Source organism: Haliotis cracherodii, unplaced genomic scaffold (assembly GCF_022045235.1).
Source record: "Haliotis cracherodii isolate W230 unplaced genomic scaffold, xgHalCrac1.p SCAF_12, whole genome shotgun sequence".
NCBI classification, from domain to species: domain Eukaryota; kingdom Metazoa; phylum Mollusca; class Gastropoda; order Lepetellida; family Haliotidae; genus Haliotis; species Haliotis cracherodii.
The window spans coordinates 32,527,388-32,554,619 of NW_027266267.1; the positions used below are offsets into that span (position 1 = coordinate 32,527,388).

General features: G+C 41.2%; 2 protein-coding genes across 8 annotated transcripts in view; one reads left to right on the top strand and one right to left on the bottom strand.

The window, feature by feature from the left end:
* The window catches only part of LOC139458355 (roundabout homolog 2-like), a 471,546-nt gene that overhangs the window by 288,313 nt on the left and 156,001 nt on the right, over positions 1 to 27,232 (top strand). For 6 of the 7 annotated variants that reach the window (XM_071239757.1, XM_071239758.1, XM_071239764.1 and 3 more), the window contains one exon: positions 410 to 458. The gene's annotated coding sequence lies outside the window, so the exon portion shown is untranslated. Of the gene's footprint in view, positions 1 to 409; positions 459 to 10,322; positions 10,340 to 27,232 lie in introns of those variants that run through there. The other variant, XM_071239759.1, reaches the window with a different exon arrangement.
* On the bottom strand, positions 2,150 to 3,658 carry LOC139457298 (uncharacterized). Its single transcript, XM_071238705.1, has one exon. The coding sequence runs from the start codon at positions 3,656 to 3,658 to the stop codon at positions 2,150 to 2,152; it is 1,509 nt and encodes a 502-aa protein (XP_071094806.1).

Here is a 27,232-nt window from a genome sequence, read left to right on the forward strand (position 1 = left end):
AATCTTCAGTATCAAATTATTTTGCAGTGGAGAAGGTCTTCTAATTTGTTACATTCTCTGTGAGGGAAGACTACTGTATGTATTCTTTCAGTGGGATGTTTCGGTACAGATGTTCGTACCTTCATCCTACACAGGTGAGTGAGTGAGTGAGTATAGTTTTACGCCGCTTTTAGCAATATTCAAGCAATATCACGGCGGGGCCAGCAGAAATGGGCTTCACACATTTTACCCATGTCGGGAATCGAACCCGGGTCTTTTGTGTGACGAACGAACGCTTTAACCACTAGGCTACCCGACCGCCCCCTACACAGGTGAACTCTGCCTTGATACTACATCTCTATTTATGAGTGCTATGATCAGCCTGCTTGCTATGTTATATTTGGCTAATGACATTCTTTATTTGTTTCAGGAACTGCATTGGATTACACACACAGTGACAGTCCACAGCTCGGCTTGAGGTAGGTGAGACTTTGTGTCCTTGCTTCTGTGTGACACCCGCCTGATCATGCTGGGTGGAAACTAGCAGTACCCGGGGATAAATATACCCTGCCTGTGCCATGACATGTGGGAACCCTGGGTCTGTCCTAGGGCCTCCCTCCCCTCACCCTGGGGTCTCTCAGTCTGCTGTTATTGTGCTTGCTCACCATCCCCTCCCACCAACACCACACCCATCTCCCCTCCCCTCCCCACCCCTCCCCACCGCTCCACTTCCCTTTGTCCCATCAGTGGGGATTCCAGATGAGAATGGTCCCCAGCAAGAAATGCACTGCAATTAACTTACAGGGTTGCCTCCCTTAGGTAAGCCAGGATCCTATGATCACAGGTCTGAACCTCAAATTTGGCCTGATTATGATTCTAGGTTTGTCAGCACCAAACCCACACTCATTGGTGATACAATTGGTAAACGTCTGAGACCTGCATCACTTGGGGCTTTCTTCTCACAGTAAGTCAACCAGCAGTATATCTGTAATACTGTTCAAAGCTAGGTTAATTCCAACTCATACACTAAACATCGACAATAAATACTAGCGCAATGCAGTGTCAAGTCAACATGTATGCATCACAGTGACCTGTGTGGTCATGGTTCTATGGCTTCTTCACTTATTGTTGGACCAAGTTAGCATCCCACCCCTAACACCTCCTCCCTTGACACATACTGGGAGAGAGATGTTTGCACCCTTCCTGTACCAGCAGTGATCATGATGAGTGAAGTCCTGGTGCAAGTACTGGTGCAAGTCCCGGTGCAAGTACTGTTGCAAGTACTGTTGCAAGTCCCGGTGCAAGTCCCGGTGCAAGTCCCGGTGCAAGTACTGGTGCAAGTACCGGTGCAAGTCCCAGTGCAAGTACTGGTGCAAGTCCCGGTGCAAGTCCCGGTGCAAGTACTGGTGCAAGTACCGGTGCAAGTCCCGGTGCAAGTCCCGGTGCAAGTCCCGGTGCAAGTACTGGTGCAAGTACCGGTGCAAGTCCCGGTGCAAGTCCTGGTGCAAGTCCCGGTGCAAGTACTGGTGCAAGTACCGGTGCAAGTCCCGGTGCAAGTCCTGGTGCAAGTCCCGGTGCAAGTCCCGGTGCAAGTACTGGTGCAAGTACCGGTGCAAGTACCGGTGCAAGTCCTGGTGCAAGTCCTGGTGCAAGTACTGGTGCAAGTCCTGGTGCAAGTACTGGTGCAAGTCCTGGTGCAAGTACTGGTGCAAGGATAGAAACATCTGTGTCACCACATCACAACTGCAACACAGTTTAGGATGAACTTCACAACAGTGTCTGACCATTTCAGATTGGGGGTGGTGTGGGGCAGAACTAACGATTTCCTGAAAATGCTGGAAAAAGCAGGTTTCTCTTTAGTTTACAAATAAATAGTTTACAAGACAAAATAACTTGTTCACCGGACATGAAGCATGTTTAGCTGAGACCCATGTCAGTGGAGCCATATTGATCAGCATGCAAGAGGAGTATACATTTTACTTATATCCAGGTGTCAACACCTGTGGAGAGTTTGCCTACACTCCGTCCACCTCTCTGTGCTAATAACCAGGTTCATTAAGGAGTGCTGTCGTTGGTGTGGATATTTTTAAACTCACAACTATTTCAGGGCACCATAAGGGAAAGAAGTCAATACAAAAACTGGTGGTCTTGGAGAAACACTCCGTCCTGCTCATGTCACAGTGTCGTTGTGTGTCCTGTTTGCAACAATTGTTGGTTTGGGTTTGACCTGAGGTGACTCTTGATGGTCGTCTTGTACTCCTGGTGACACTGACTTTCTGGTCTTGTACTCCTGGTGACACTGACTTTCTGGTCTTGTACTCCTGGTGACACTGACTTTCTGGTCTTGTACTCCTGGTGACACTGACTTTCTGGTCTTGTACTCTTGGTGACACTGACTTTCTGGTCTTGTACTCCTGGTGACATTGACTTTCTGGTCTTGTACTCCTGATGACACTGACTTTCTGGTCTTGTACTCCTGGAGACACTGACTTTCTGGTCTTGTACTCCTGGTGACACTGACTTTCTGGTCTTGTACTCCTGGTGACACTGACTTTCTGGTCTTGTACTCCTGGTGACACTGACTTTCTGGTCTTGTACTCTTGGTGACACTGACTTTCTGGTCTTGTACTCCTTGTGACATTGACTTTCTGGTCTTGTACTCCTGATGACACTGACTTTCTGGTCTTGTACTCCTGGTGACATTGACTTTCTGGTCTTGTACTCCTGGTGACACCTGACTTTCTGGTCTTGTACTCCTGGTGACACTGACTTTCTGGTCTTGTACTCCTGGTGACACTGACTTTCTGGTCTTGTACTCCTGATGACATCTGACTTTCTGGTCTTGTACTCCTGACGACACCTGACTTTCTGGTCTTGTACTCCTGACAACACCTGACTTTCTGGTCTTGTACTCCTGGTGACACCTGACTTTCTGGTCTTGTACTCCTTGTGACACTGACTTTCTGGTCTTGTACTCCTGACAACACCTGACTTTCTGGTCTTGTACTCCTGACAACACCTGACTTTCTGGTCTTGTACTCCTGGTGACACTGACTTTCTGGTCTTGTACTCCTGGTGACACTGACTTTCTGGTCTTGTACTCTTGGTGACACTGACTTTCTGGTCCTGTACTCCTGGTGACACCTGACTTTCTGGTCTTGTACTCCTGATGACATCTGACTTTCTGGTTTGGTACTCCTGATGACACTGACTTTCTGGTCTTGTACTCCTGACAACACCTGACTTTCTGGTCTTGTACTCCTGGTGACACCTGACTTTCTGGTCTTGTACTCCTGGTGACACTGACTTTCTGGTCTTGTACTCCTGACAACACCTGACTTTCTGGTCTTGTACTCCTGGTGACACCTGACTTTCTGGTCTTGTACTCCTGGTGACACTGACTTTCTGGTCTTGTACTCCTGGTGACACTGACTTTCTGGTCTTGTACTCCTGGTGACACTGACTTTCTGGTCTTGTACTCCTGGTGACACTGACTTTCTGGTCTTGTACTCCTGACAACACCTGACTTTCTGGTCTTGTACTCCTGACAACACCTGACTTTCTGGTCTTGTACTCCTGGTGACACTGACTTTCTGGTCTTGTACTCCTGGTGACACTGACTTTCTGGTCTTGTACTCCTGGTGACACTGACTTTCTGGTCTTGTACTCCTGACGACATCTGACTTTCTGGTCTTGATGGTGTGAGCGTGATGGTGAGTGTGATGGTGTGAGTTACGGTGATGGTGTGAGCGTGACGGTGTGAGTGTGACGGTGTGAGTGTGATTGTGTGAGAGTGATGGCGTAAGTGTGATGGTGTGAGTTACAGTGATGGTGTGAGTTACGGTGATGGTGTGAGCGTGATGGCGATGGTAATGTTGTTGTGAAGGTGTTGTTGATGAATTGCTGGTGGTGGTGGTGGTGGTGGTGGTGGTGGTAGTGGTGTGATGATACAAGACCACCTTGAGCCCCTGGTGTACAGTCACCTCCCCCACTACAAAGGTCATGCAGCTACACTCCTGTACACACTCCACCTCTGATCAAGGGATGCCTCGAGTTCCTGGTGAAAATGTCAGCATCTGCAGAGCTGCTGAATCTATGTAGCCCCATCAATAGTTAATACCAGCAGCCGACACTGACATTTTACCAGTGGTAATGGAAGTGGTTGGGTCGGTGGCAGCGAGACAGTCAATGAAATAGATTTGTTGATAGTTGTGGCACTGGGGCAGAGGACACTATTTATCCATAAGCTGCTTGGCCTTAGATGTGACTCACCAATGAGGATTTTGACACCAGTGCGTCAGGTCTTGCTTCACTAGATTGGCTTGCTTGCAGTTTTACAAGGAGACAAGTTATATCACCACACTCCTGATGGCAGGATGGAAAATGGAAATTTGTAAAATGGGAGATTGTAGAAGGGGAAAAAAGGCCAATTCCTGTGTAGGTTACGAGAGGGGTGAATGGAACTAGTTAATTCTCTTGCTTGTGTAAGATGGTCTAAGGGGTTACGTGTGTAATTCTTAGATTGGGGATTCAACATGATTATGCAATATGATGCCGTTTCCATCTCGTTTGCATTGCTTCACAGAATTCTTTAAAAAGGATTTTCAATTACCACTACAGGATATTAGGAAACTTCAAAAAGGAATTTTGATTGAAATACAAAAAGTTTTCATTTCTTCTTGAGAAATGCATGAATATTTGACAATATATTACAATAAACAAGAAATCAGTGGGACCAGGCAATATCTATATCAAAAGCTTATTTTGTCTCAATGTTTGCAAAGCAGGGAGTTAATATTTTCTTTTGAAAGAAAAACTGTTTTGAAGTAGCTGTCATTGTTGTGTTGTTGTATAGGCATCAGGGCCTTTGTCTTGTATCTGATATATAATGAGGTCACATCTGGCCATAATGTTGACATTACATGATCATCTGACCTACTTACTGAATTAGAACAAGCCAATAAAACCCAATTATAAGCCCCTAACATCATTTCATAGTGTGTGTGTGATATTGAAACAGACACTAAACCCATACAAGCACCTATATTCATGTGCTTGGTTTCAATCTTTGGAGATGAAATAAAATAGGCACACCGGACCAGAAGAAAAGCAATATGGCGATATACATGGCACATCAGACGTATGTAGATTTTTTATCAATTCTGATAAATCCCACCTGCTGTGGAGGGTATGTTTCACAATGTAGAAGCTTATTGTCAGTGTTGAGTGTAAATTACAGTTCTATAAACATGACAATCTGTAATGATATACTGATGATAGTAACAGCTTGTAATATCAATGCTGGTCTATATTTTGGTCTATATGGCTACAGATAAATCACTAAGAAATGTCCAGTTTGCAATAACGGTAGAGAGGAATTGCACTTTCTACTTACCAGGGTATATGCTGATATTATGAAGACCTTAGAGATATAACAGCCAGAAAGTCTTATATATTTTCTGAAGTCAGTTTTGGGTACTAACAATGAATGTTTGTTACGTGATTGATCACACTGCTTATTGTATAGACTTAGGTCCATTTGTGTTTGTTTGTATGTGTTAATGTGTTCATGTATGGTGTGATGTCCTCCCTTGCTGGGTGTATGTGATTTTGTATATGAGCATGTGGCCTTCTTGCAAATCAACGTCTTCTAAAATATGACTTCACTGAATCACCTGTCTCAATGAATTGTTCATAGTGCTAATATTATGGTGAGTGTGTATTTATTTGTTGGTATATGACATATGTGGTTTGATATTGAATATTTGAAAAAAATGTTTTCTAAAAGGCAGTTCAGATGTGACAAGACCCTATGATTTAGACACAGTATTGTTGACAATGAACCAATCTTAATTAAGCAATATTAATGAGGACATTTAAGGCTCATTCAGTTTGTAAATATCCTTTAAATCTAATGTCCAGTAAAATCTGTTTTCAGAATTTGTTTGGTGTACAATTTTAGACATAAGAATTATTTTGATTCTTCTTTTAGATTTACCCCTGTTTCCTCATTACCGCATCATTTTGCATCCTTTTTATCTGGGACGGTTCACAGTGACACATTTGTTAGAAAAAGGAATTTCTTTGAAGCATTGGGAGACGGCATAATGACGTTGATGCATCGTAGTTCTCCAATCCTGGATTGGGCCATAAATATCATGAAATGATCTAATTTTACTCACAAAGCCATCCTACCATTGTTTAAGAAAAATTCCAGCTAATCAATCTAATATCATCCATCAACCATGTAGCATTAATATATGGGAGGTCAGAGATTGGAGGTCAGAGGTCACTCTAAATGGCATCCTACCATCAATCATAGACTTGTCAATTGTCTCGCACTCAAGAACCATCTAATCACAAAATTCCTCCGACATCATGACGCGGAATTCGCAGTCCAAGAACGAGTTGAAGTCATTCGTCATGCCTAGTCAATTTGGTCAAATTCTCCCAATCGGCAGAAGTGGACAAGGTGAAGGCCAAAGAGCAAAGGTCACATGTATGGGCATTTGACCACAGTTGTCCCGATCTCGCACAATGTTACTCGAGTCCTAAATCCATGTTAGCTCTCTGACAAATTTCATTTGGTAAAGGTGGATTGGATTTGGCCAGCGGACAATTCATAAGCCCCTCGAGGGATCAAGGACTTCTCCTAATTTCCTCAACAATTCAACTGAGCAGTGAAGGAAGGATATTTAGCGAGATTACGCATTATTCCAGTGACCAAAGTCGGATTCCACAGCACATGGGTACCACCTCGCCATTGTGCGATGCCGGGCGTAACGTGACGGTCCTTCCTTCTCCCAACTACCCTCCCCTACCACTTTACTGTAATGTCATCGGCAAATATTTAATCTGCGCAGAAGCTAATCTTTTCATCCTAATTATACCACTGAATCAGCTTCTTTCTGGGCAACATCGCGGCACATCAAGTGTCGCTGACCCTCCTTGCATGCGACCACCATTTTCATTTTGGGCAGTGAAAATTATCAGCATCATATGCAACGTAGCGCCATCTCCTAGCCCTCTGTAGCGTTAGTGTGGCCCCATTGTCATTAGCAAGACTTTGCTGAACAGATAGCCATAACTTTAATGAGAGTCTCAAATGAAATGGGCAGACTTTGTCCAAATAATGTAGCCTTGATTTTTATCTGCTCTCTTACTTTCAATTTTCTAATTCGTTGAAAATTTGATAAATCAAGTTTGAAGGTTTTATTCGGTTAGCACACTTTTCTTTGCGTGATGCCATCTCTACTTGAATTTTAAGTCCACAATGGCTCCGTGTGATAGTATTCTTAAAATTTTTTCCAAATAAAACCAAACACATATTTTGGTTATTCCAACCTTGAAATAATATTTGGAGGACAGAGAACTCTGAAAACTGAAATTTGAATAATAGTGAGTCAATATTTGTCCTAAATAGGAGGAACTGCAGTAAGATTGCTATCTGACTCCCTGGGAGGATGCCATTTTAGAGTACTAACTGTTATGCAGTCCTACTATTAAAAATCAATCTGTGAATGAGGACCATTATTTTCACATCACCTTCCAGTTGTTTAAAGATGGTGATGGAGTGCAACTAACTTTATATCCTTTCAAAGCATGACCCACGACTGAGTACTACAGTATCTGTCTTTTAACAATGTAAGTGTATACTGGGTTTTTTTAAAAATGGACATAACTGACAAAATGGACTCATAAGTCACATTTGCTTTTGATAAAGGAAATGCTTTTTTATGTATATTGCATTCATTTCTAAAGTGTACGGTTTTGTGATATATATGTTTGTTGTTTGGATGAGAAATATATTCTAACCGAAAGAGTCTGGATTTTGAGATTTATCCTGTTTATGGTAATTGCAAGTGAAACTAGGCTGAGTTAGGTTTTTTCTTTGTCTTGCACAGTGAGATGAAACCCTTTTAGCGTTATTCTTTTACTTCAGGAATTTGTGAGGAAATATGGCTGGATTTACACTGCACGCACTAATAGGTGTGGGAGAGTGAGTGAGTGAGTGAGTGAGTGAGAGAGTGTGTGCATGTGAATTGTGAATTGCATTTGGTGTTGGGTCATGTTGGCCTGGATTGGGTTGTGTGTGATTGTTTTGGATTGTGATGGATTGTGATGGATGGTGCTGTCTTGGTTAGTCTGAAGAACGTCCAGTTTGGAAAGCTTGTATATGAATATGAAAATGAATATGTGACAGCTATATCATGTCAAGAGTAGAACTCCTATCAAACAATGAATACCCCTTGGCTATCAAACACTACATAGGCAGTAGCTTGGTGCTGACAGGGTGGACTTCAATCCATGTTTAATATCTCAGTTTGAGTAATCAGATCACTGTACTCTTATTGGAAATTGACTCATTTTCCTCTCCTGTGTGCGGGAGATTTTGATCAATATGTCTGTTCAATGGTAATTATTTATTTTTGAAAAGATTTTGAAAATAATTCTTTCTCGATATTCTTAAAGAATCTTTGCACATATTTCCAATGTGAAGTGACATGAGTCTATTTCTATTCTTTTTAAAAATTCTTTTTTAAATTTTCATGAAATCCAGATGGACTTGGACTGAGCTGCTGTTGAGGGCTATTTCTGTAGAACTTGAGACTCCATTGTCTCCATAGAAACTTGCTCACATATCAACATAGTGTTAAAGTAGTGCCCCTTGCTGATTAAGGAATTTAATTATTTTTTTAATGATATCCATGGAAACAGACTTCAAATCAATGGAAGGTTGAAACTGTTTCCGGAACTAATCACAAACCATTGGTGAGGGGAAGGAGGGTATATATTGAATATTATATTGTTAAGGGCAGATTTATTTTCAGGTTTCACAGATTTCCTGCTCAATATACTATGTAGCGGGATAAGAAATATAAAAAAATGTTGAGTTAAGGTTTGTTTAAAACACTTATTTTTTTTACATTTTTTCCCAGGGCAGAATGATATATGTTCAAATTCGTGATTGGGTCGATAAGAAAACATTTAAAAAAAAATTGAGCTGGACAGTAATTTAGAGTCAACAGGAGATGAGAGTTGCACAACAAAATACCGATAGCATAGCACATATGCAAATGAAGTCTTTTAAAGAATTTCATGACTGATGCAATGAACGTCAAACGGTTATGCATTCCCGCTCTGTTTCACAGCAGTGATGGAGTAGACGGCTTATCTTCGTAGTAGTCCAGCGTTATCATCATGCCACTAAATATTATTTTGCAATACTTTTCAAGACATCAACCTTGGCAGCTCAGGGTCCTTTAAATACACATTATCTGGCCAATTTTCTGCAAACATTGATTGAGCGATCTTTTGGTCATCAGTGGGTCTGCTCGTGACTGGCTCAATCTCAGGCTGTAAAACACGATTGGCCGAAAGCTTCCATATTTCCTCATATTCAGAAGAGGAATAAATATGAACAGTATGATTAGTCATCAAGTTTTATTTCAGTTTTATTTCTGTTTTATTTTTCCTCTGTCGGCAACATGGCAAGATTTGCCATACTGATTCTGTCTTTAATTTGTTTTGACATAAACCACTGTCAGATGCCTCTTCGTAGAAACCAGAGACAAAATCTTGATTTTCAACATTTTGCATATATATTGAGACTTTGTTTGGACTTTACTTGTTTTATTTCTTTATTTTGCTATTAAATATCACTTCAGGATCAAAAGAGGATATGCAAATTATGTGGGTCATGTGACATTATTTGCATACTAACTGGAAATCTGGACGTAAGGTGAAATGTTTGAATATTGAAATTTACTATTTTATGTTCTTAAATGCAACATACACGCCCATCAAAATTCAGTATTTGAATGTTTACCATAGGCTTTCAATTTGTATTGAAATATTTTGACATAAAAGTTTTCACGAATTCTAATGACAACTCACAGAATTTTTTCTCTCTCGTGAATACAAATTTGAATGTGGTCTACCCACATATCTTGAAGTTCTTCAAAGCTTTCAGTTATTTCAAGGATATTTGGTATGTTGTCAAAAAATCCTGATGTCTGTTTCTGGGCGCCAATTTTGTTGAGACAGGAACTCTGATTCCACTCAATTAGCAACTGGTTGACTGACTGTTATTGTTTTGAACTGCATGTTCCCAGCCACTGATTGTATCGTAGATGTCCAGGGAAGAATCAGATCATCGATCATAGTTTTGTGTGTATGATCCACACTTTCATAACAAGAAATTGCAGCTGTCTACAGGGGGGTGCACATTATGCAGAGACAATGATCGAGTGTTGATTTTGTTTCCGGAAGTGAAGACATGACCGCTGACCTGTCATACTGAAGAGAGACTGTGCTGAAGTAGGCCAGTTTGTCCCAGTGTGTTACTGCACATCGCTTGGTGATTGTATATGTGGCTTTTTGTTTTTTAATCCTTTTTATTAATTCTATTCAAAATTTAATTCAATATCATTTACATTAATTTCAGCAGATTGTGTATGAACTGACCACACCAATCGCACCAACTAACTGTTATTTATAATCCGTGAAGATCCGGGTAAGAATAGGTCTTCAGTAAACCATGCTTGCTGTAAAAGGCAACTATGCTTGTCATAAAAGGCGACTAATGGGATCGGGTGGTCAGACTTGCTGACTTGGTTAATGCATGTCATCGTATCACAACTTGGTTGATGCATGTCATCGATCCCAATTGTGTGGATCGATGCTGATGATATCAATCACTGGATTGTCTGGTCCAGACTCGATTATTTACAGACCACCATCATACAGTTGGAATATTGCTGAGTGCAGCGTAAAGCAACAAACAAACACTGTTATTAATGATCTGTTCAGTGGGCTGAAGCAACACGATGTAGTTTTTGTCTGCACATTATATCACATTATGGACATACACGAGGGCAATTTTCCTCTGAAACTTGGACCCAAGAATTAGAGTGAGTGAGTGAGTATGGTTTTACGCCGCTTTTAGCAATATTCCAGCAATATCACGGCGGGGGACACCAAAAATGGGCTTCACACATTGTACCCATGTCGGGAATCGAACCCGGGTCTTCAGCGTGACGAGCAAACGCTTTAACCACTAGGCTACCCGACCGCTCCCCAAGAATTATATGTTCATTACACAAGAAAATAAGTGATGACAAGAGTGACCATTTTATATGCTTTCTAATGTACACATCTATCTGTATATATGTAGGTTTCTCGTGCTAGTGCGGACCGGGTACATATAATCATTTCCATGAATAATTCTCATAACAGTGAAAAATTGACTTTTAATACTCTTAAGGGTATATTCGTTTGAAGCTATCACATCAAGCCCTTTAGATTTTGTATCAATTGCAGGCATTTGCTTAATCTCGAAAGTTTCTGTGTTTGATAATGTTTTGTTGGGCCTTAAAAACTTGAAGTACACTTTGTGAACCTTAAGTAACTTTGGCTTGTTATTTTGGGGCAAAATGTCCGTATTACAAATCAGTACTTAGTTCTGGGAAGCCCCACTAGAGGGCATCGGTAAGCTGAAAAGAGAGTGAAATGTTAAAACTGTCTCAAACAAGTGCTTCACAACAAAGCCTGAATCTTAGCCCTGTTGTCGTTAATTAAAACCCTCACACAGGGCAAGGCTCCAGTGGCCTAAAGCGAAGAATTAACGAGATTTCGAAAGCTTTAAAACTCCTAGAAAAGGTCACCTCTTTGGGAAATTCTCCCTCAACTTGAAAGAGACATTGCCAAGGTGGCTGAAGGGCCTTCATAGTACGACTTTAACTTGTCTGCGTTGGGAAGGGCAAATTTGACGGTGTCTCTAACTAGCTTTTATGAACTTCAGACCCCCCACAGGCTTGAGAATTGTCTCCCCTTTGAGGCATTGCGCCAACTAGTGTCGGATATGCCCACAATAAATTTTATCATTAAATGTTCGTTGACAAAATCTTCCCTAATTAGGCCCTGTAATGATAAGGAAATTTGCCACTGATGGCCTAACGACTAATATCACAGTCTGTGAATTTGTGCGGTTTAGAAAAAACTTGCTTGCAGCATGGTCATAGACAGGTCACATGACTTAGGGGAAAGTATAAACCGCCATTAGGCTATAATGAAGTCCTTGTGTCAGCTGAAGCAGCAGATGGCTTGCCTTACAGATGTTGATACAGATATTTCGGGAGAGTTTGGCGTAAACATTACACTTGTCTGCAGTGGACGGTCTTAACAAATACAAGATCCCAATGCTTTAGCATTCATAACTCCTTAAAATCCCTTGCTTTCCTGTCAATGTTTATGTTTGCATATTCAGTATGCATGTTTTTTTGTTGGGCAAATGTTATTTGTGTTGAATGCATATGCCTAGTAAATACATTAAATATGTATTTCTGGCTAAGTTGTAAAAAATTGTGTTTGTTTATTTTTGTAGGTTTAGAAATATTGACTTCATGTCCAAAGAATTCTCAGTTTCTCAAAATTTCAAGTTTTCAGGATGGTTTTAAACATTTTCATTGACAGATTTGTGAAAGAACTGTGTCAATCATCTGATTTATCATGTCAAGATTGTTTCAAGATGTAATAATGAAATAAGGATATGCATGACAGTGTTTTGTGCTGGTATTGTATTGGTATTGTATTGGTATTGTATTGGTATTGTATTGGTATTGAAGTGGATTTGTTCCTTCAGCACTATGAACACCAAAGGGATGTAACTCCTACCAGCTTCCAAACTTGTCCACCACATGAAATAAATTGCCACCTCTAATGTCAAGTGAAGGGTTTTCAAATGTTGTTACGGGTTCTTGTGAAATTGAATTCCCTTGCATGCATAACAGGTTGGTGGTAGTGTGGATCGTTGATCAGCATTAATTATAACAGGATTATTGTTTAAATTATGGCATTACGATCTGCCATTGTCAGGAAAATGGTGGATTGGGACAATAGGGTGTTTGAGGGCACTGGCTTCTTCAGGCTTCAAGACCATTGTTGCTTGTTTGCATCGAGGTCACGGATAATAATGTTTGCCAGGGATTTGTCATTTTTGTATAATTTGACAAAATACCGTATGCATATTCACAACTTGTTTCGTTGAATATTTGATTAGATTTGGATAAAATAGGCTTATGATAATTTATGTAACTTCATTTACCTAAAACATAATTAAATTGGACAAATTTAATAATTCCTCATTGGAAGTAACAATATGATTTGCGGGGGGAAGGGGTTGAGGAGATGAGCATTGTTTTTTTTTAATGTTTTGGAGCTCATTTGTTTTTTCCAACACAAAATAGGTGCTTGATTATTTTCATCTCTTGATATTACAGTATACGCTGTCTGCAAATAAAGGGCACATTATTTTGTTTGCCTACAATGTGAGGCATATGTGTTTTCAGTATAACCAGGATTGATTCATTTATGAAGACGATCTTTCCCCTTGAAAATCACATGGTCCGCTCCACATGTGTATTTCTGATTTCTTAGAAATTATGTTCCTCCTATGTCTTCTTTAGTAGTTTCATTAGTATCATTTAATTTGAAGAAAAAACAAGTACGCTTGTAAGTACATTTATTCCTGCAAGTTATGACGGAGAGTATTGTGTCCTGACTTAAGCAAACTACTAATTACAGAGCCGTGGTGTGTGGAGTGTCCAGTTGTTGAAATGATTAAAGGACCAGGGTATGTTTCAGTCACACCCCTGGCCCCAGTTGAGTGGAGGGCTCCTAGAATGATAGATGTACTGTAAACCTGGGACAAGCCCTTCAGTGAGCTGGTCATCTAATCAGTGTTCAAGCAGCTCCCAGATTTTAGACAAAGATCACAAAAAGTCATTTCCGAGATCATCAATACCATGATATGACTCATGTTTAGAGGAGGAAGTCCAACACAAAATGGCAAACATTGAATCGTGAAGGCTGTCAGTTAGGCTAGTCCGATTGGATGGACTGTACGTGGACAGCGACCATGCCAAGTCATTAGTGCAACCATTTTGATGTATTAGCTCCCTTTAATAATGCACTTTTGGAAAAGAATGTTCATTTTCAAATCTCAGGTTTCGATTGCGAGTCTTAGGCTAATAAGCATTGTCAATAGGAGAGTCTTTACTATGCTAATTTGCTACGCGTCATAACAATTGATTTGGAGAATGGTCTTGGAAGAAAAATGCAAGGAAAATGTCTCTGATTTTGTCGGTAATGTTACGCAAACACGCTGCATTGCTCCGACGTGTGTTTAATCAAAATTATCATGGCCTGACAAAATGGCTGAAGAAGGATCATGCTACAAGGATATTGTTGGAGAATTGAAGATAATAGGATAATTGAGCCCATCGTTAGGGGTCTTGCTGTTGCCCTGGACAAGGTGGACGCGTGATGAGGTTTGGGCTCATATGACGGGATGAGGGAGAGAGCTTTGGAACAGGAGCGTCTGTACACAGAGGATGTGTAAGGGAGGGGGACCAACATGGGGCGGGGGACTGAGTGCGAGCAGTGTGATATTGTGTGAGGTAGGTAGGTGTGGGTGGACGACAGGGTGAGATATATGATACTCGTAGGATATGAGGTGGCATGGATAGATTTGGGTGAGATATGTGATATAGGATGTGAGGTGGATAGATTTGGGTGAGATATATGATATCGGATGTGAGGTAGATAGATTTGGGTGAGATATATGATATCGGATGTGAGGTAGATAGATTTGGGTGAGATATATGATATTGGTGGTGAGGTAGATAGATTTGGGTGAGATATATGATATTGGGTGTGAGGTGGATAGATTTGGGGGAGATATATGATACTGGATGTGAAGTAGATAGATTTGGGTGAGATATATGATATTGGGTGTGAGGTGGATAGATTTGGGGGAGATATATGATATTGGGTGTGATGTAGATAGATATGGTGAGATATATGATATTGGGTGTGAGGTAGATAGATTTGGGTGAGATATATGATATCGGATGTGAGGTAGATAGATATGGGTGAGATATGTGATATTGGGTGTGAGGTAGATAGATATGGGTGAGATATGTGATATTGGGTGTGAGGTGGATAGATTTGGGTGAGATATATGACATCGGATGTGAGGTACATAGGTGTGGGTGGGGTGTGAGATAGATTGGTTGGGGGTGGGGTGGGGTGGTGGTCAGAGAGAAACGTGGTATAGGGTGAGTAAGGCGGAGAGAATATATGATAAGGTATGAGATGGAAGGGGTGGGGGAAAGAATGGGTAAAAGGCATACTACAGGGTGAGATAGATGGGTATGTAGGTGAGATATGATTTAGGGTGAAATAGATAAGGTGTCGTAGAGTGAAAATAGCACAGGATTACTCAATATTAATGTAATGGGTGCAAGAGTCTGAGAGTCTGAGAGGAACTGATGTAGTGTGACTTGAGCATCTAATATTAGAACAGGACACCCCTTTAGGATTCACAGTCAATTCAACAAATCTTAACACAACTGATCTGAGCCATACTGATTCAGACATCTTTGATTTCTTCAAGTGCAAATTCCAAAGTTGTTCAGCAATGCAAGGGAAGCAACTCTTGGAAGCTTAGACCTAAATCTCCCATTATTCCAGGAATATCCATTTGAGGCGCCCAGAACTGATAACAGTAAAACTGATTTATACGTCTCAAGTCCTGCTACAATGGCATATACCTCCCACATAGAGGGTTTATCGGGACTTTTATAGGATCTAAGGGGAAGCATGGTTTATGTGGGGGATTCCTGGCCGGGTGAGATGTCTGCGGTGAGGAATCATATGAAACTGGAACCAACTACAGTACCAACACCTCAGCTGCATCTTCTACATCTCCCTCACTCTGATCACTGGGTGTGGAATGGAATCAAGAGGAAAGTGGCCATCACTGTTTGAGTTGACAGGAGTGGGAAGGAATAAGTCGTATTGTGTGAGTAAAAGGAAGTGTTGCTGCGTGAATATGAGAGCTTGAAGTAACTTATGCAATTAGGGAACTGGTGGAGCAGAGATGGCATGGAGGAGTGAGTTAAGGAGTGAGTGAGTGAAGGAGTGAGTGAGTGAAGGAGTGAGTGAAAGAGTGAGTGAGTGAAGGAGTGAGTGAAGGAGTGAGTGAAGGAGTGAGTGAGGGAGTGAGTGAGGGAGTGAGTGAAGGAGTGAGTGAATGAGGGAGTGAGTGAGTGAGGGAGTAAGTGAGTGAAGGAGTGAGTGAAGGAGTGAGTGAGTGAAGGAGTGAGTGAGTGAAGGAGTGAGTGAAAGAGTGAGTGAGTGAAGGAGTGAGTGAGTGAAGGAGTAAGTGAGTGAAGGAGTGAGTGAGTGAATGAGTGAGTGAGTGAAGGAGTGAGTGAGTGAAGGAGTAAGTGAGTGAAGGAGTGAGTGAGTGAAGGAGTGAGTGAGTGAATGAGTGAGTGAGTGAAGGAGTAAGTGAGGGAAGGAGTGAGTGAGTGAGGGAGTGAGTGAGTGAGGGAGTGAGTGAAGGAGTGAGTGAAGGAGTGAGTGAGTGAAGGAGTGAGTGAAGGAGTGAGTGAGTGAAGGAGTGAGTGAGTGAAGGAGTGAGTGAAGGAGTGAGTGAAGGAGTGAGTGAGTGAAGGAGTGAGTGAGTGAAGGAGTGAGTGAAGGAGTGAGTGAGTGAAGGAGTGAGTGAAGGAGTGAGTGAGTGAAGGAGTAAGTGAGTGAAGGAGTGATTTAAGGAGTAAGTGAGTGAAGGAGTGAGTGAAGGAGTGATTGAAGGAGTGATTGAAGGAGTGAGTGAAGGAGTAAGTGAGTGAAGGAGTGAGTGAGTGAGTGAAGGAGTGAGTGAGTGAAGGAGTGAGTGAGTGAAGGAGTGAGTGAAGGAGTGAGTGAGTGAAGGAGTGAGTGAAGGAGTGATTGAAGGAGTGAGTGAAGGAGTGAGTGAGTGAAGGAGTGAGTGAAGGAGTAAGTGAGTGAAGGACTGAGTGAGTGAAGGAGTGAGTGAAGGAGTAAGTGAGTGAAGGAGTAAGTGAGTGAAGGAGTGAGTGAAGGAGTGAGTGAGTGAAGGAGTGAGTGAAGGAGTGAGAGTGGAGTGAGTGAAGGAGTGAGTGAAGGAGTGATTGAAGGAGTGAGTGAAGGATTGAGTGAGTGAATGAGTGAGTGAAGGAGTAAGTGAGTGAAGGAGTGAGTGAAGGAGTGAGTGAGTGAAGGAGTGAGTGAGTGAAGGAGTAAGTGAGTGAAGGAGTGATTGAAGAAGTGATTGAAGGAGTAAGTGAGTGAAGGAGTGAGTGAAGGAGTGAGTGAGTGAAGGAGTGAGTGAGTGAAGGAGTGAGTGAGTGAAGGAGTAAGTGAGTGAAGGAGTGATTGAAGAAGTGATTGAAGGAGTGAGTGAGTGAAGGAGTGAGTGAAGGAGTGAGTGAGTGAAGGAGTGAGTGAAGGAGTGAGTGAGTGAAGGAGTGAGTGAAGGAGTGAGTGAAGGAGTGAGTGAAGGAGCCAGTGAGTGAAGGAGTGAGTGAGTGAAGGAGTGAGTGAAGGAGTGAGTGAGTGAAGGAGTGAGTGAAGGAGTGAGTGAAGGAGTGAGTGAAGGAGCCAGTGAGTGAAGGAGTGAGTGAGTGAAGGAGTGAGTGAGTGAAGGAGTGAGTGAGTGAGTGAAAGAATGAATCAAGGAGAGATAGAGAGAAGAGATAGAGAGAAGAGAATGAGTGAAGGAGTGAGTGAAGGAGAGAGTGACTGACTGAAGGATTCAGTGAGTGAGAGGAAGGAGTGAAGGAAGGAACATGAAAGAGGATTGGAGGTAGCAAGAGAAAAGAGTGAGAGAAGGAAAATGTGAGGAGTGAAAAAGTGTCTAAGTAATGGCTATGGTGAGAGTAAAGGACATAATGAATATATTTGATGAAGGGAGGATGATAATGAAGGCAGTTAGCAAAGGAGTGAGTGAAGAAGGAAGTAGAAAAGGAGTGCATTAGTGAATGAGAGAGAGAGAAGGGAAGAATGTGTATGATGCATGTAAGTTTCCTCTCCCACACACTCTCCCACCATCTTGGGGCAACCTCAACAAGCCCCATCCGCTTCCCATAAGAACTGGACAAAAATTTCTTTCGCAAATAGTTCACAAGAGCAGGTGTGTCTGGCCGCTCCAGTGTGAAGCATTGACAGGCGATGCGATGGGGCACCTGTTCATTGTAGGTCTATGTACATACATGCACTGCCGATATCATCCATAGCCAATATAGGATACCTGTCAACAGCCTTGCCGCCAATCAGAGTGACTATCCGCTTGGATAAACAACCTTTCTATACATCTGCTGTCAAACAGAGCACGACTATCTTCTTGATGGCAAAATGAAATGGAACAATAATTTTATAGCTGTTTTCTTTGATGCTAGGCGATGTCCGCATCGTAAAAACTCCAGTTTTACGAGGGGATCATCCCGGCCCATTGAGTTGACATTCTTTGTAAATGCAAATCGGTTTGTTGATTTTGTATATGTCGTATGAACGATTTGCTGCATAATGTATGAGATGACGTTAATAATTAACTGGATTTATTCTGTCTTTGATAATCAGGTGAAGCCGAATTGAAAAATGGGTTGTTAGTGTTGGTTGTTAGTTGTAAAATATAATGTATTATTTAGTGAATGCAGAACTTTATGTAATTGTTGAGCTAAGGTCCTTCACGACACATGGGAGTTATTGTTCTTCAGAGGGGTTTATTCTGCATGGATTAACAATCATTGCAAAATGTATTCCTGGGCCCACTTGCACCAAGCGATCTAATCACTGAGGTGAATATAACTCCCATACTTTAACATGGTCTGACTATAGTCTCAGTGCTAAGATGATCGTAACTCCCATATTTTTACATGGGCTTACAATAGAGACAGTGCTAAGATGATCGTAACTCCCACACTTTAACATGGACTGACAACAGTCGTAGTGCTAAGATGATCATAACTCCCACACTTTAACATAGGCTTACAATAGTCACAGTGCTAAGATGATCGTAACTCCCATACTTTAACATAGGCTTGCAATAGTCACAGTGCTAAGATGATCATAACTCCCATACTTTAACATAGGCTTACAATAGTCACAGTGCTAAGATGATCGTAACTCCCATACTTTAACATGGGCTTGCAATAGTCAAAGTGCTAAGATCACTTCGTGCAAGTGGGCCCTTCAAGAGAAGATGTAAACAAAATAATTATTTTTGAAATATTTGTTTGATGTGTGAACTTGATATACCATCCATTACAAATAGTAAACTTACATTCAATAACTTTGTTATTCTACACACAATTTGTAAAAAATCTTGGTAATAGGGTGTGATGTTTTTTCTGTTGAAAATATTTAAACAGACAGGGTTACACTGCCTATCATGCTATTTTCCCATCAAAACTGACATTCCAATTGCAGTTTGGTCTTGGCTTTGAATATTTGGGAAAGGAAGACCTCTTCACATATCATACACAATCAAAATGACATGCTCGTGTTGAGCTGGGTACAAAATTGTTGTCAGTTGAATTCCAGGTCTCCAGTGGCTGTGTCTTTGGCTGTCTACCTGGATGGTTACTGAAAGAGGGGTTGCCCTGTTGGTGTGGAATTGCTCAATCAGTGGGTCTATCCTCTGGTGTTATCCTGGGCAAGAGCCGACCTAACCAATAGCCTTTGTCCCGACAGTGATTTGTTTTACACGGTGTAGTGCAATCTGCCGCAATGCTAGTGTCCCAGCTCGATCAACGGCAAATTAGGAGTCTTTCAGTGACATTGAAGACTCGGTGAAGGAACAGTGCCCTCGCACTGGAGATAATCCTAGATTATCAGGCGGTGATTAATTGAGATCGGGGAGACACCATGATGGTGGGTGCAGGTTGGTGGTAGTGGTTACCTGATGTCTCGTCTCATGTGTCTCGCGGGGTAAGGGCTGTGGGTCACTGGGTCTCATGTTAATGCTGTGTTTGCTTGGTGCAGACAGAAAGTACTTGACATCAGTCAAAAAGTCGAAACTTTGAACGCAGGTTTTTTTTAAGATGGGTTAGTCTGGTGTTAAGTGCATTTTTTCCATTTTCCTTTTTTACTGGACAGTCAATCTTCTCTTGTGATAGTAACCTTGTTATGTCTCTGTCATTGATTGGGTTTCTCAAGTAAAGGTTAGACAAATATTTTTTCTTTGACGTAATAATTAAAAGAAATATATATGCAAAGTCGTTCCATTGAAGTTTAAGATTAAACAGAGATTAAAATCAGGCCTTTTTTCTCTTATTCACTCCTTTCTGCTATTTGTCTCCCATAAGTGATCAGGAGCTGCTGAAGTATGGCTGTTGGTGTGATTAGTTTTCTGAATGGGGTGACTGTGCACTCACTCACTCACTCACTCACTCACTCACTCACTCACTCACTCACCCACCCACCCACCCACCCACTCACTCACTCACTCACTCACCCACTCACTCACAAATACCCCCACTCACCATGTTCAACTTTTCACTTCTCGGATATGATTTTCCTGTATTATCTCTTTATACTTCCTTCCTCACACCTCATTCCTTCATTCTATCTCTCATGCTTTATCCTCATCTTCTTTTCTCTCGCTCATGGAAAAAACACATAAAAATAAAATGAAATAAAGCCAAGTCGCGTATCAGTAGAAAAGGTTTTTCAGTATAGCATATCATATTTATGTTGCTACTGTTCAACTTTAATTTTGTGTTTATCTCTGAAGCAATGTACATCTGTAAGTGGGTGAAATATGTCTCAATCAGCTGATGACATGTGGGTCAGGTGTTATCCGAGTTGGCGCATCATTTGTTGTTAGTTGCGTAGCAGCACCCGATTAGATAATGAAGAGGTCCCCAGAGGTCACATGACTAATAAGCAAGTGCTGGGAAGACCTGACTTGCAGTTGTGTTGCTATTTACTTGACTTAATTGGGACATCGCTCATTACCGTGAGGTTGATAACAAGCCCTGGGCCCATACTCCCATGTAGACTTGGCCCTTCATTAACATTGCGGTTTTAGATTCAGGGAGTCGGGTCAAGGAATGTCTTTCACTGGCGTAACGTCTGTCTTTAATGTATTACCACAGTTCCAATTAGTGTTTCATTTTTTGTATGAAATGAAAAATGGAAGAAAATTAAGTCTGTAGAATTTGTGTAAACATGAACAGGTGCCACGATTAGCGAGAAGATTCAATTAGTTATACTTAAACTTTTCTTTAGATTTAGAGACATTTAAATGTTCACCCGAACATTTATTTGAATACACCTTTCCACCAATGGTCTTGATAGAACACCTCACTTTATGAACAATATTCCTGATGTTCCTGTCGGGCTGCAGAAAGTTGGGCTGTAGAAGGACTTTGTAGACTTGGAAGTTGGAGTCAAGAAAGTAGTACGTATTTCTTATTGGGAGGCAGTATTCCTTTGAGTGCATCATGGCAAGTTGTTTGGAAAATATCACCTAGAGTTGCTGTTCTTCATTTTCTGTTAGGGGTGGTCGGGTAGCTTAGTGGTGAAAGCGTTCGCTCGTCACGCCAAAGATCCAGGTTCGACCCCCTACATGGGTACAATGTGTAAAGCCCATTTGTGGTTTCCCCTGCCATGATATTGTTGGAATATTGCTAAAAGCGGTGTAAAACTTCACTCACACACTTATTTTCTGTTAAAGCAACTCTTAAAAATAACGACCTTGGTAATGCATGTCGCTTAATGAGTGCAATTATCTTGAATGTTAGGCCCTGTTTCACCTCACATCACCTCACCTCACCTCACCTCACCTCACCTCACCTCACCTCACCTCACCTCGCTTCTGAGACTAGAAATATTTGCAGCATATTATCAGCGATCAACAGTTTATCACATCAATATCGTTAAAACAACAAATCCATGTTTTTCATAGCAAGTCAAACAAGAAATTCAACTGAAAACAAGAATGCCAAACAAAATAAAGATAAAAATGTTTGATCGGCAATGCTAAAGCTTTCAATAAATTCTTATTAGAATTTATTACGTGTATCTAATTCCGCTCTGCTATTGGTTTTGGAGATTTATAAGAGCCCTCTGACAGACAGCCGAGCGTTATTGTGTTGCTAAGTTGTATGGATAACACCATCAGCTGATAACACTAAAATACAAGTCACAGCAGACGGACACCAGCATATAAACAATGGCTGGCTGGTCACAGAGAGTGGTTGGCGGCCACGATTTGAGCCACATGTGAAAGATCAGGTAGGGGTTTGAATGAAACCTTGGACATATTTTAGAAATATATTTTTGTAGATAATAAATCATTCTTTGTAACTATTTTCTTTTTTTTTTACATTTGTAAAATTTCTTCCTATTACTTTGTTCTCAGTATTTCCATTTAAGCATAAATAGATTTTTAGTATGTGACATACTGCTTTCAAAAATTTCTTATTTTGTTTGAGGGGTGGTCGGGTAGCTAAGGCAGTAGCTTGTCATGTTGAAGGCCTGTGTTTGATACCACACATGGGTATAATGTGTGGAACACGTGTCTGGTGTCCCCTTTCTCTAATACTGCTGGAAGAGGTGTAAGATCACATTCACACGCGCATTCTTTTCTTTGCAAATAATTTATCAATTTACAGCAAGGGTAGATTTTTCATAATTTTCTTTCAACAAAGGCACTTTCTGCTTGATATCAATTTTGACTTTTTTTCCATAATAAGTCTGACAACTTATTTTGAGGACTTTTAATGAAGTTTATTCATCATGAAGCCATACAATTCACTAGGATGGATCATATCACTGAGACTTGACGTCAGACGTGGCTAAAATTACCCCGCTTGTAATTGACTTTCAAATATATTCTAAACGTGGGAATATTTCGAGGTTCAAGAAAAATGGACTGTCACAATTAGTGGCAGCATGGTGGAATTACCTCTGCTGTTTAACTTTCAAATGTTCCAAGAAAAGATGCTAAAACAGCATTAAGCAGTTTGTTAAAAATCTGCTACAAGGCTATATTTGTACACAGCCGTGTGCTGTTGGTGGCGCTGATGGGGGAGGCATTGGTACAAGCAGGTAATGCTGTTGTTATTCAAGGTACGCCTGTGTAAAACAGGTCTCCACAGTTGGACCATTAATCAGTTTGGCTTGTTCACAGTTCGCGATGGCCATTTGATTACTGCAGTCCCAGACTACGAAATATGATTGTATTAATGTACGGCTGATAAATGGCTATTTATACACCTTGTTGACAGAAAACAGCTGACGTGTCTAAAAAAGAAAACAAATGTATTGCAGTTGAATGGGTATGTCACTGATCAATCAACAGGTGAAAGAGGCTGATATCGATATCAAAGTCCTTGCAATGATGGTCAGTGATATCAGTGCAGATAGGATCTAATTAGTAACAGAGGACTTCATTGTTCATAGTTTAGGTAGAGTGAGCGAATGTGTGATTTTGTTCGTTTTGCGTGATGGAGGAGGTCACCTGATAGGTAAAGCGTCTGCTCATCACACCGATAGCCTGGGTTTGATTCCACACATGGGTACAATGTGTGAAGCCTATTTCTGATGTCCCTATTGAAATATGGCTTGATTGTTGTTAAAAGTGATATTTAACCCACTGACACACTCAAAGAGAGACAATGTATCTGTAATCATTAACTGATAGATTTGTGTACATAATAATTTTTAACTAGGAGACAAACAAGGAGAGATTGGAGGCATTGGAGACACACCTGCAGGGTCTGCCCGTTTGCCTGAGCATAGTGCTCCTTTAATGACATGCAGTTCAGCCTGAGATTATAGACTGCTAAACCTCTGACAGGGATGATCAGTTATGTCACAGATATTTAAATATACACTTGACATTTATGAGAATCAGTTTTGTGTATCATGGAAAGATACAAATAGCCTTATCAAAGATGGAGTAGTATATTTCGGAGAGCATCATTCAATTCACCCTGACTGCAGATGTTGCAAACAGTTTCACGTAGTTGAGAGGGAGTACACAGTAGGTGCCTTTAACAGGTTGAAATGTGTTTGCTTTTTGCATTGCTGCGAATGCTAGGATTGTTGCATTTAGCAGCAAGGAGAAAAAAAGAAGATGAAAAAATGATAATATGAACTGATTGAATTGAGTGGCATTCTTTGGCATTGTTACAGGAAATTCTACTATACTTTTCCTGAAGCAAAACCCTTTTGACTGAAACATGTTTTATTCATTTCGTGTCTACTTGGGGTTATTTGTGAAAAAACAATCAATTTACAACATATCTAGCACATTAGCAGTCAGAACTGATCTACGGAGGATCACCACCGTGCCCATGCTGCTCCATCCTCTATAGAGGCAATGGGCGGGAGCGGATCCATCATGGCCGCCCTCGAGCTGCAGTCAATCTATATCTTTCCAACATTCTTCCGTACCTGTTGACCCTTTGACCCTGACATGCCTCCTGGCTTGTGCCATGTTTTGTTTTGCTGTTTTGATAATGTCCATGGAAAGACCAAATTCTCCTCTGGTTGAGGGTTAGCTTACAGAAGTGTATTATCTGAGGAATCGGTTAGAAACCCCATCAGATTCAGTGGAACGGGGACTATACATCTAAACGTACGAAAGGAAATCTTGGGCTAAATGTTTCACATGTGCTAGATCTCATTTTTTTGTATGGAATATGAGATGATATATGACGTGTTGTACACGTTCCATTCTGCTCATGTTCTTGAGAGGAGATTCATTTAGGTAGTCGAGGACCACAGTGGCTGTTGGTGTGATTAGTTTTCTGAATGGGGTGACTGTGCACTCACTCACTCACTCACTCACTCACTCACTCACTCACTCACCCACTGACTCACTCACTCACTCACTTGTTAGTGGAGCATTGGCTGGTACTCCTTGTGTAAGTCACATGGTCAGGGCAGGGGATATGCTTTATGAGCACCTGCTGACTGTGTGGTGACAGTGAAGCTGTTTGATGTCATTCTGTAGGACTGTCACCCAGGTGTCAACACTGATCTGATCTGATCTAGCTAGCGGCACAGTCCACTCCCACCTGACATAGCACGGCCATAGATGATTATCACAAGACTGAGAAAGTAGATTGTTTACTTCTGGTGCCAATCTACTGAGTCAGCTGTCATAACTCTCTCTACTTACAGTATAACTTTTCACTTGTCTTACATAGATCATATGCACTCAAATGTTATTCTCAGCTCCATCAGAAGAATACAACCATAGCTGCTTGTGATGTGCCGAATGTTTAACAGTCACATTACTCTCTCATCCTACTGGTCACGATATGGCTGAAATATTGCCGATGTGACTTTAAATATTAACTCACTCACTCACTCACTCACTCACTCACTCACTCACTCACTCACTCTCATCCTACTGAGTACCTGTTCACTCATGTCTGGACATGACAAACTGGTGGTTGATAGCACGAGCAAGAGACACTATTAACACACACTATCTCACAGCCACTATTCACACACACTATTCACAACCACTATTCACCTACACTATTCTCAGTCACTATTCACACACACTATTCACAGCCACTATTTACCTACACTATTCTCAGCCACTATTCACCTACACTATTCACAGCCACTATTCACACACTATTCACAGCCACTATTAACACACACTATCCACAGCTACTATTCACACACACTATTCACAACCACTATTCACCTACTTTTCACAGCCACTATTCACCTACACTATTCACAGCCACTATTCACACAGTATTCATAGCCACAATTCACAGCCACTATTCACCCACACTATTCACAGCCACTGTTCACACACACTATTCACATCCACTATTCACACAAAGTCTTCACAGCCACTTTTCACCCACACTAATCACAGCAATTGTTCACACACACTTTTCACATCCACTATTCACAAACTATTCACCCACACTATTCACAGCCACTGTTCACACATACTATTCACACACACTATTCACACACACTATTCACATCCACTATTCACACACACTATTCATAGCCACTATTCACAGCCACTATTCACACATTCTATCAAGTGAGAGTCTCGTAGCTTGTATGCTTACTTAGGCTAGCTTGACTGTTCTATTCCAAGCATGGTAGCCTCACACATTACTGCAGTAGTGCTTACAGCAACATATAAAAGCAGTCTCTCGTAGATCTGTCACAGTTTGAAAGTCCCCTATCTGCTCCTGTTAGCCTGTGAAGGGCTGACGAAGGGCTGACGAAGGGTCTGCAGCACTATGTACATGTTGCTATCCCTCTGTACACAAGTACACAGGGGCCAAGTAGGCTGTTCACCGTGATGAGGGGCAAGATTTAGGATCTCATTGTATATGAACATTTAAGAGGTTAAGTGGGGTTGAATCTACTTCAAAGAATGAAGCTGTAGTTATATGTGTTTGTGGGGAAACATGGGACTTTAATCAAAAAGATTACCTGTGAAAGGCTTTGGGGAGACTTGTGAAGCCTGTATTGAACACATGGTGAGTCATGATGGAGGAGTCATGAGTTTGTTTGTTGTTTAACCCTGCACCCACCAATATTCCAGCTAAATGACACCAGTCTGTAAATAATCAAGTCTGAACTAGACAATCCAGTGATTGATACTATGAGCATTACTCTACGCAAATGGGTTACAAGGACATGCATCAACCAAGTCAGCGAGACTGACTACCCGATGCCATTAGTCGCCTCTTACAACAAGCATGGGTATTTGAAGGCCAATTCTATGGCGGATCTTCATGGGCTCTCTAAGTCAGAGGGACAAATGTGATATATTTTGTGAGTAAGGGGTTAATAAGATATTTTTCTGTGACATTAAGTAAAGCAGACAACCACTTGCTTAGGCCTTCTCAGTAAATGTTGTATAGATTTCAATGTTTTTCTCTGCTGATGTTATCACGAGGTATTGTTTCAAGGGAAAGTACTGGTTATCACAGAGCTGCTGAACCAAGAAGTGTTTTGACACGACACCAGGTCTGTTTTAACCAGATGATAATCAGACACTTGTCTTTATACTTTTGTTCTCCAGTTAGTTATCGACTCTCAAATATTGGCGAGTCCGAAGATTATTTGAAGTGTCATAATAAAGCGGAGAAATGTCCGCCTGGGCTAGATGACGAGGAGATATACTGTTTGTTTTTGTAGGATTCTTGCCGAACTTTTTTTGTAAGTCAGAAATAGTTGTGTGGAGGTGAGAGCAAGGTTACTTCACCGAACATTACTCCGCAACCAGGACCGGAATCTTAATGAATTTTCATGGATGTAATGAAATCATGGTTTCTTTGAACAACTGGAAATTCTAACTGTGTCTGCAATGTGTCATGTTGCAGTAGGAGAATATATAGTAAGGAAATATATTTTTATATTCCTTCGAAGTTAGTTC

Coding starts and splice junctions, on each gene's coding strand:
- LOC139457298 (XM_071238705.1), bottom strand. CDS start 3,658: ATGTCGTCAGGAGTACAAGACCAGAAAGTCAGTGTCACCAGGAGTACA.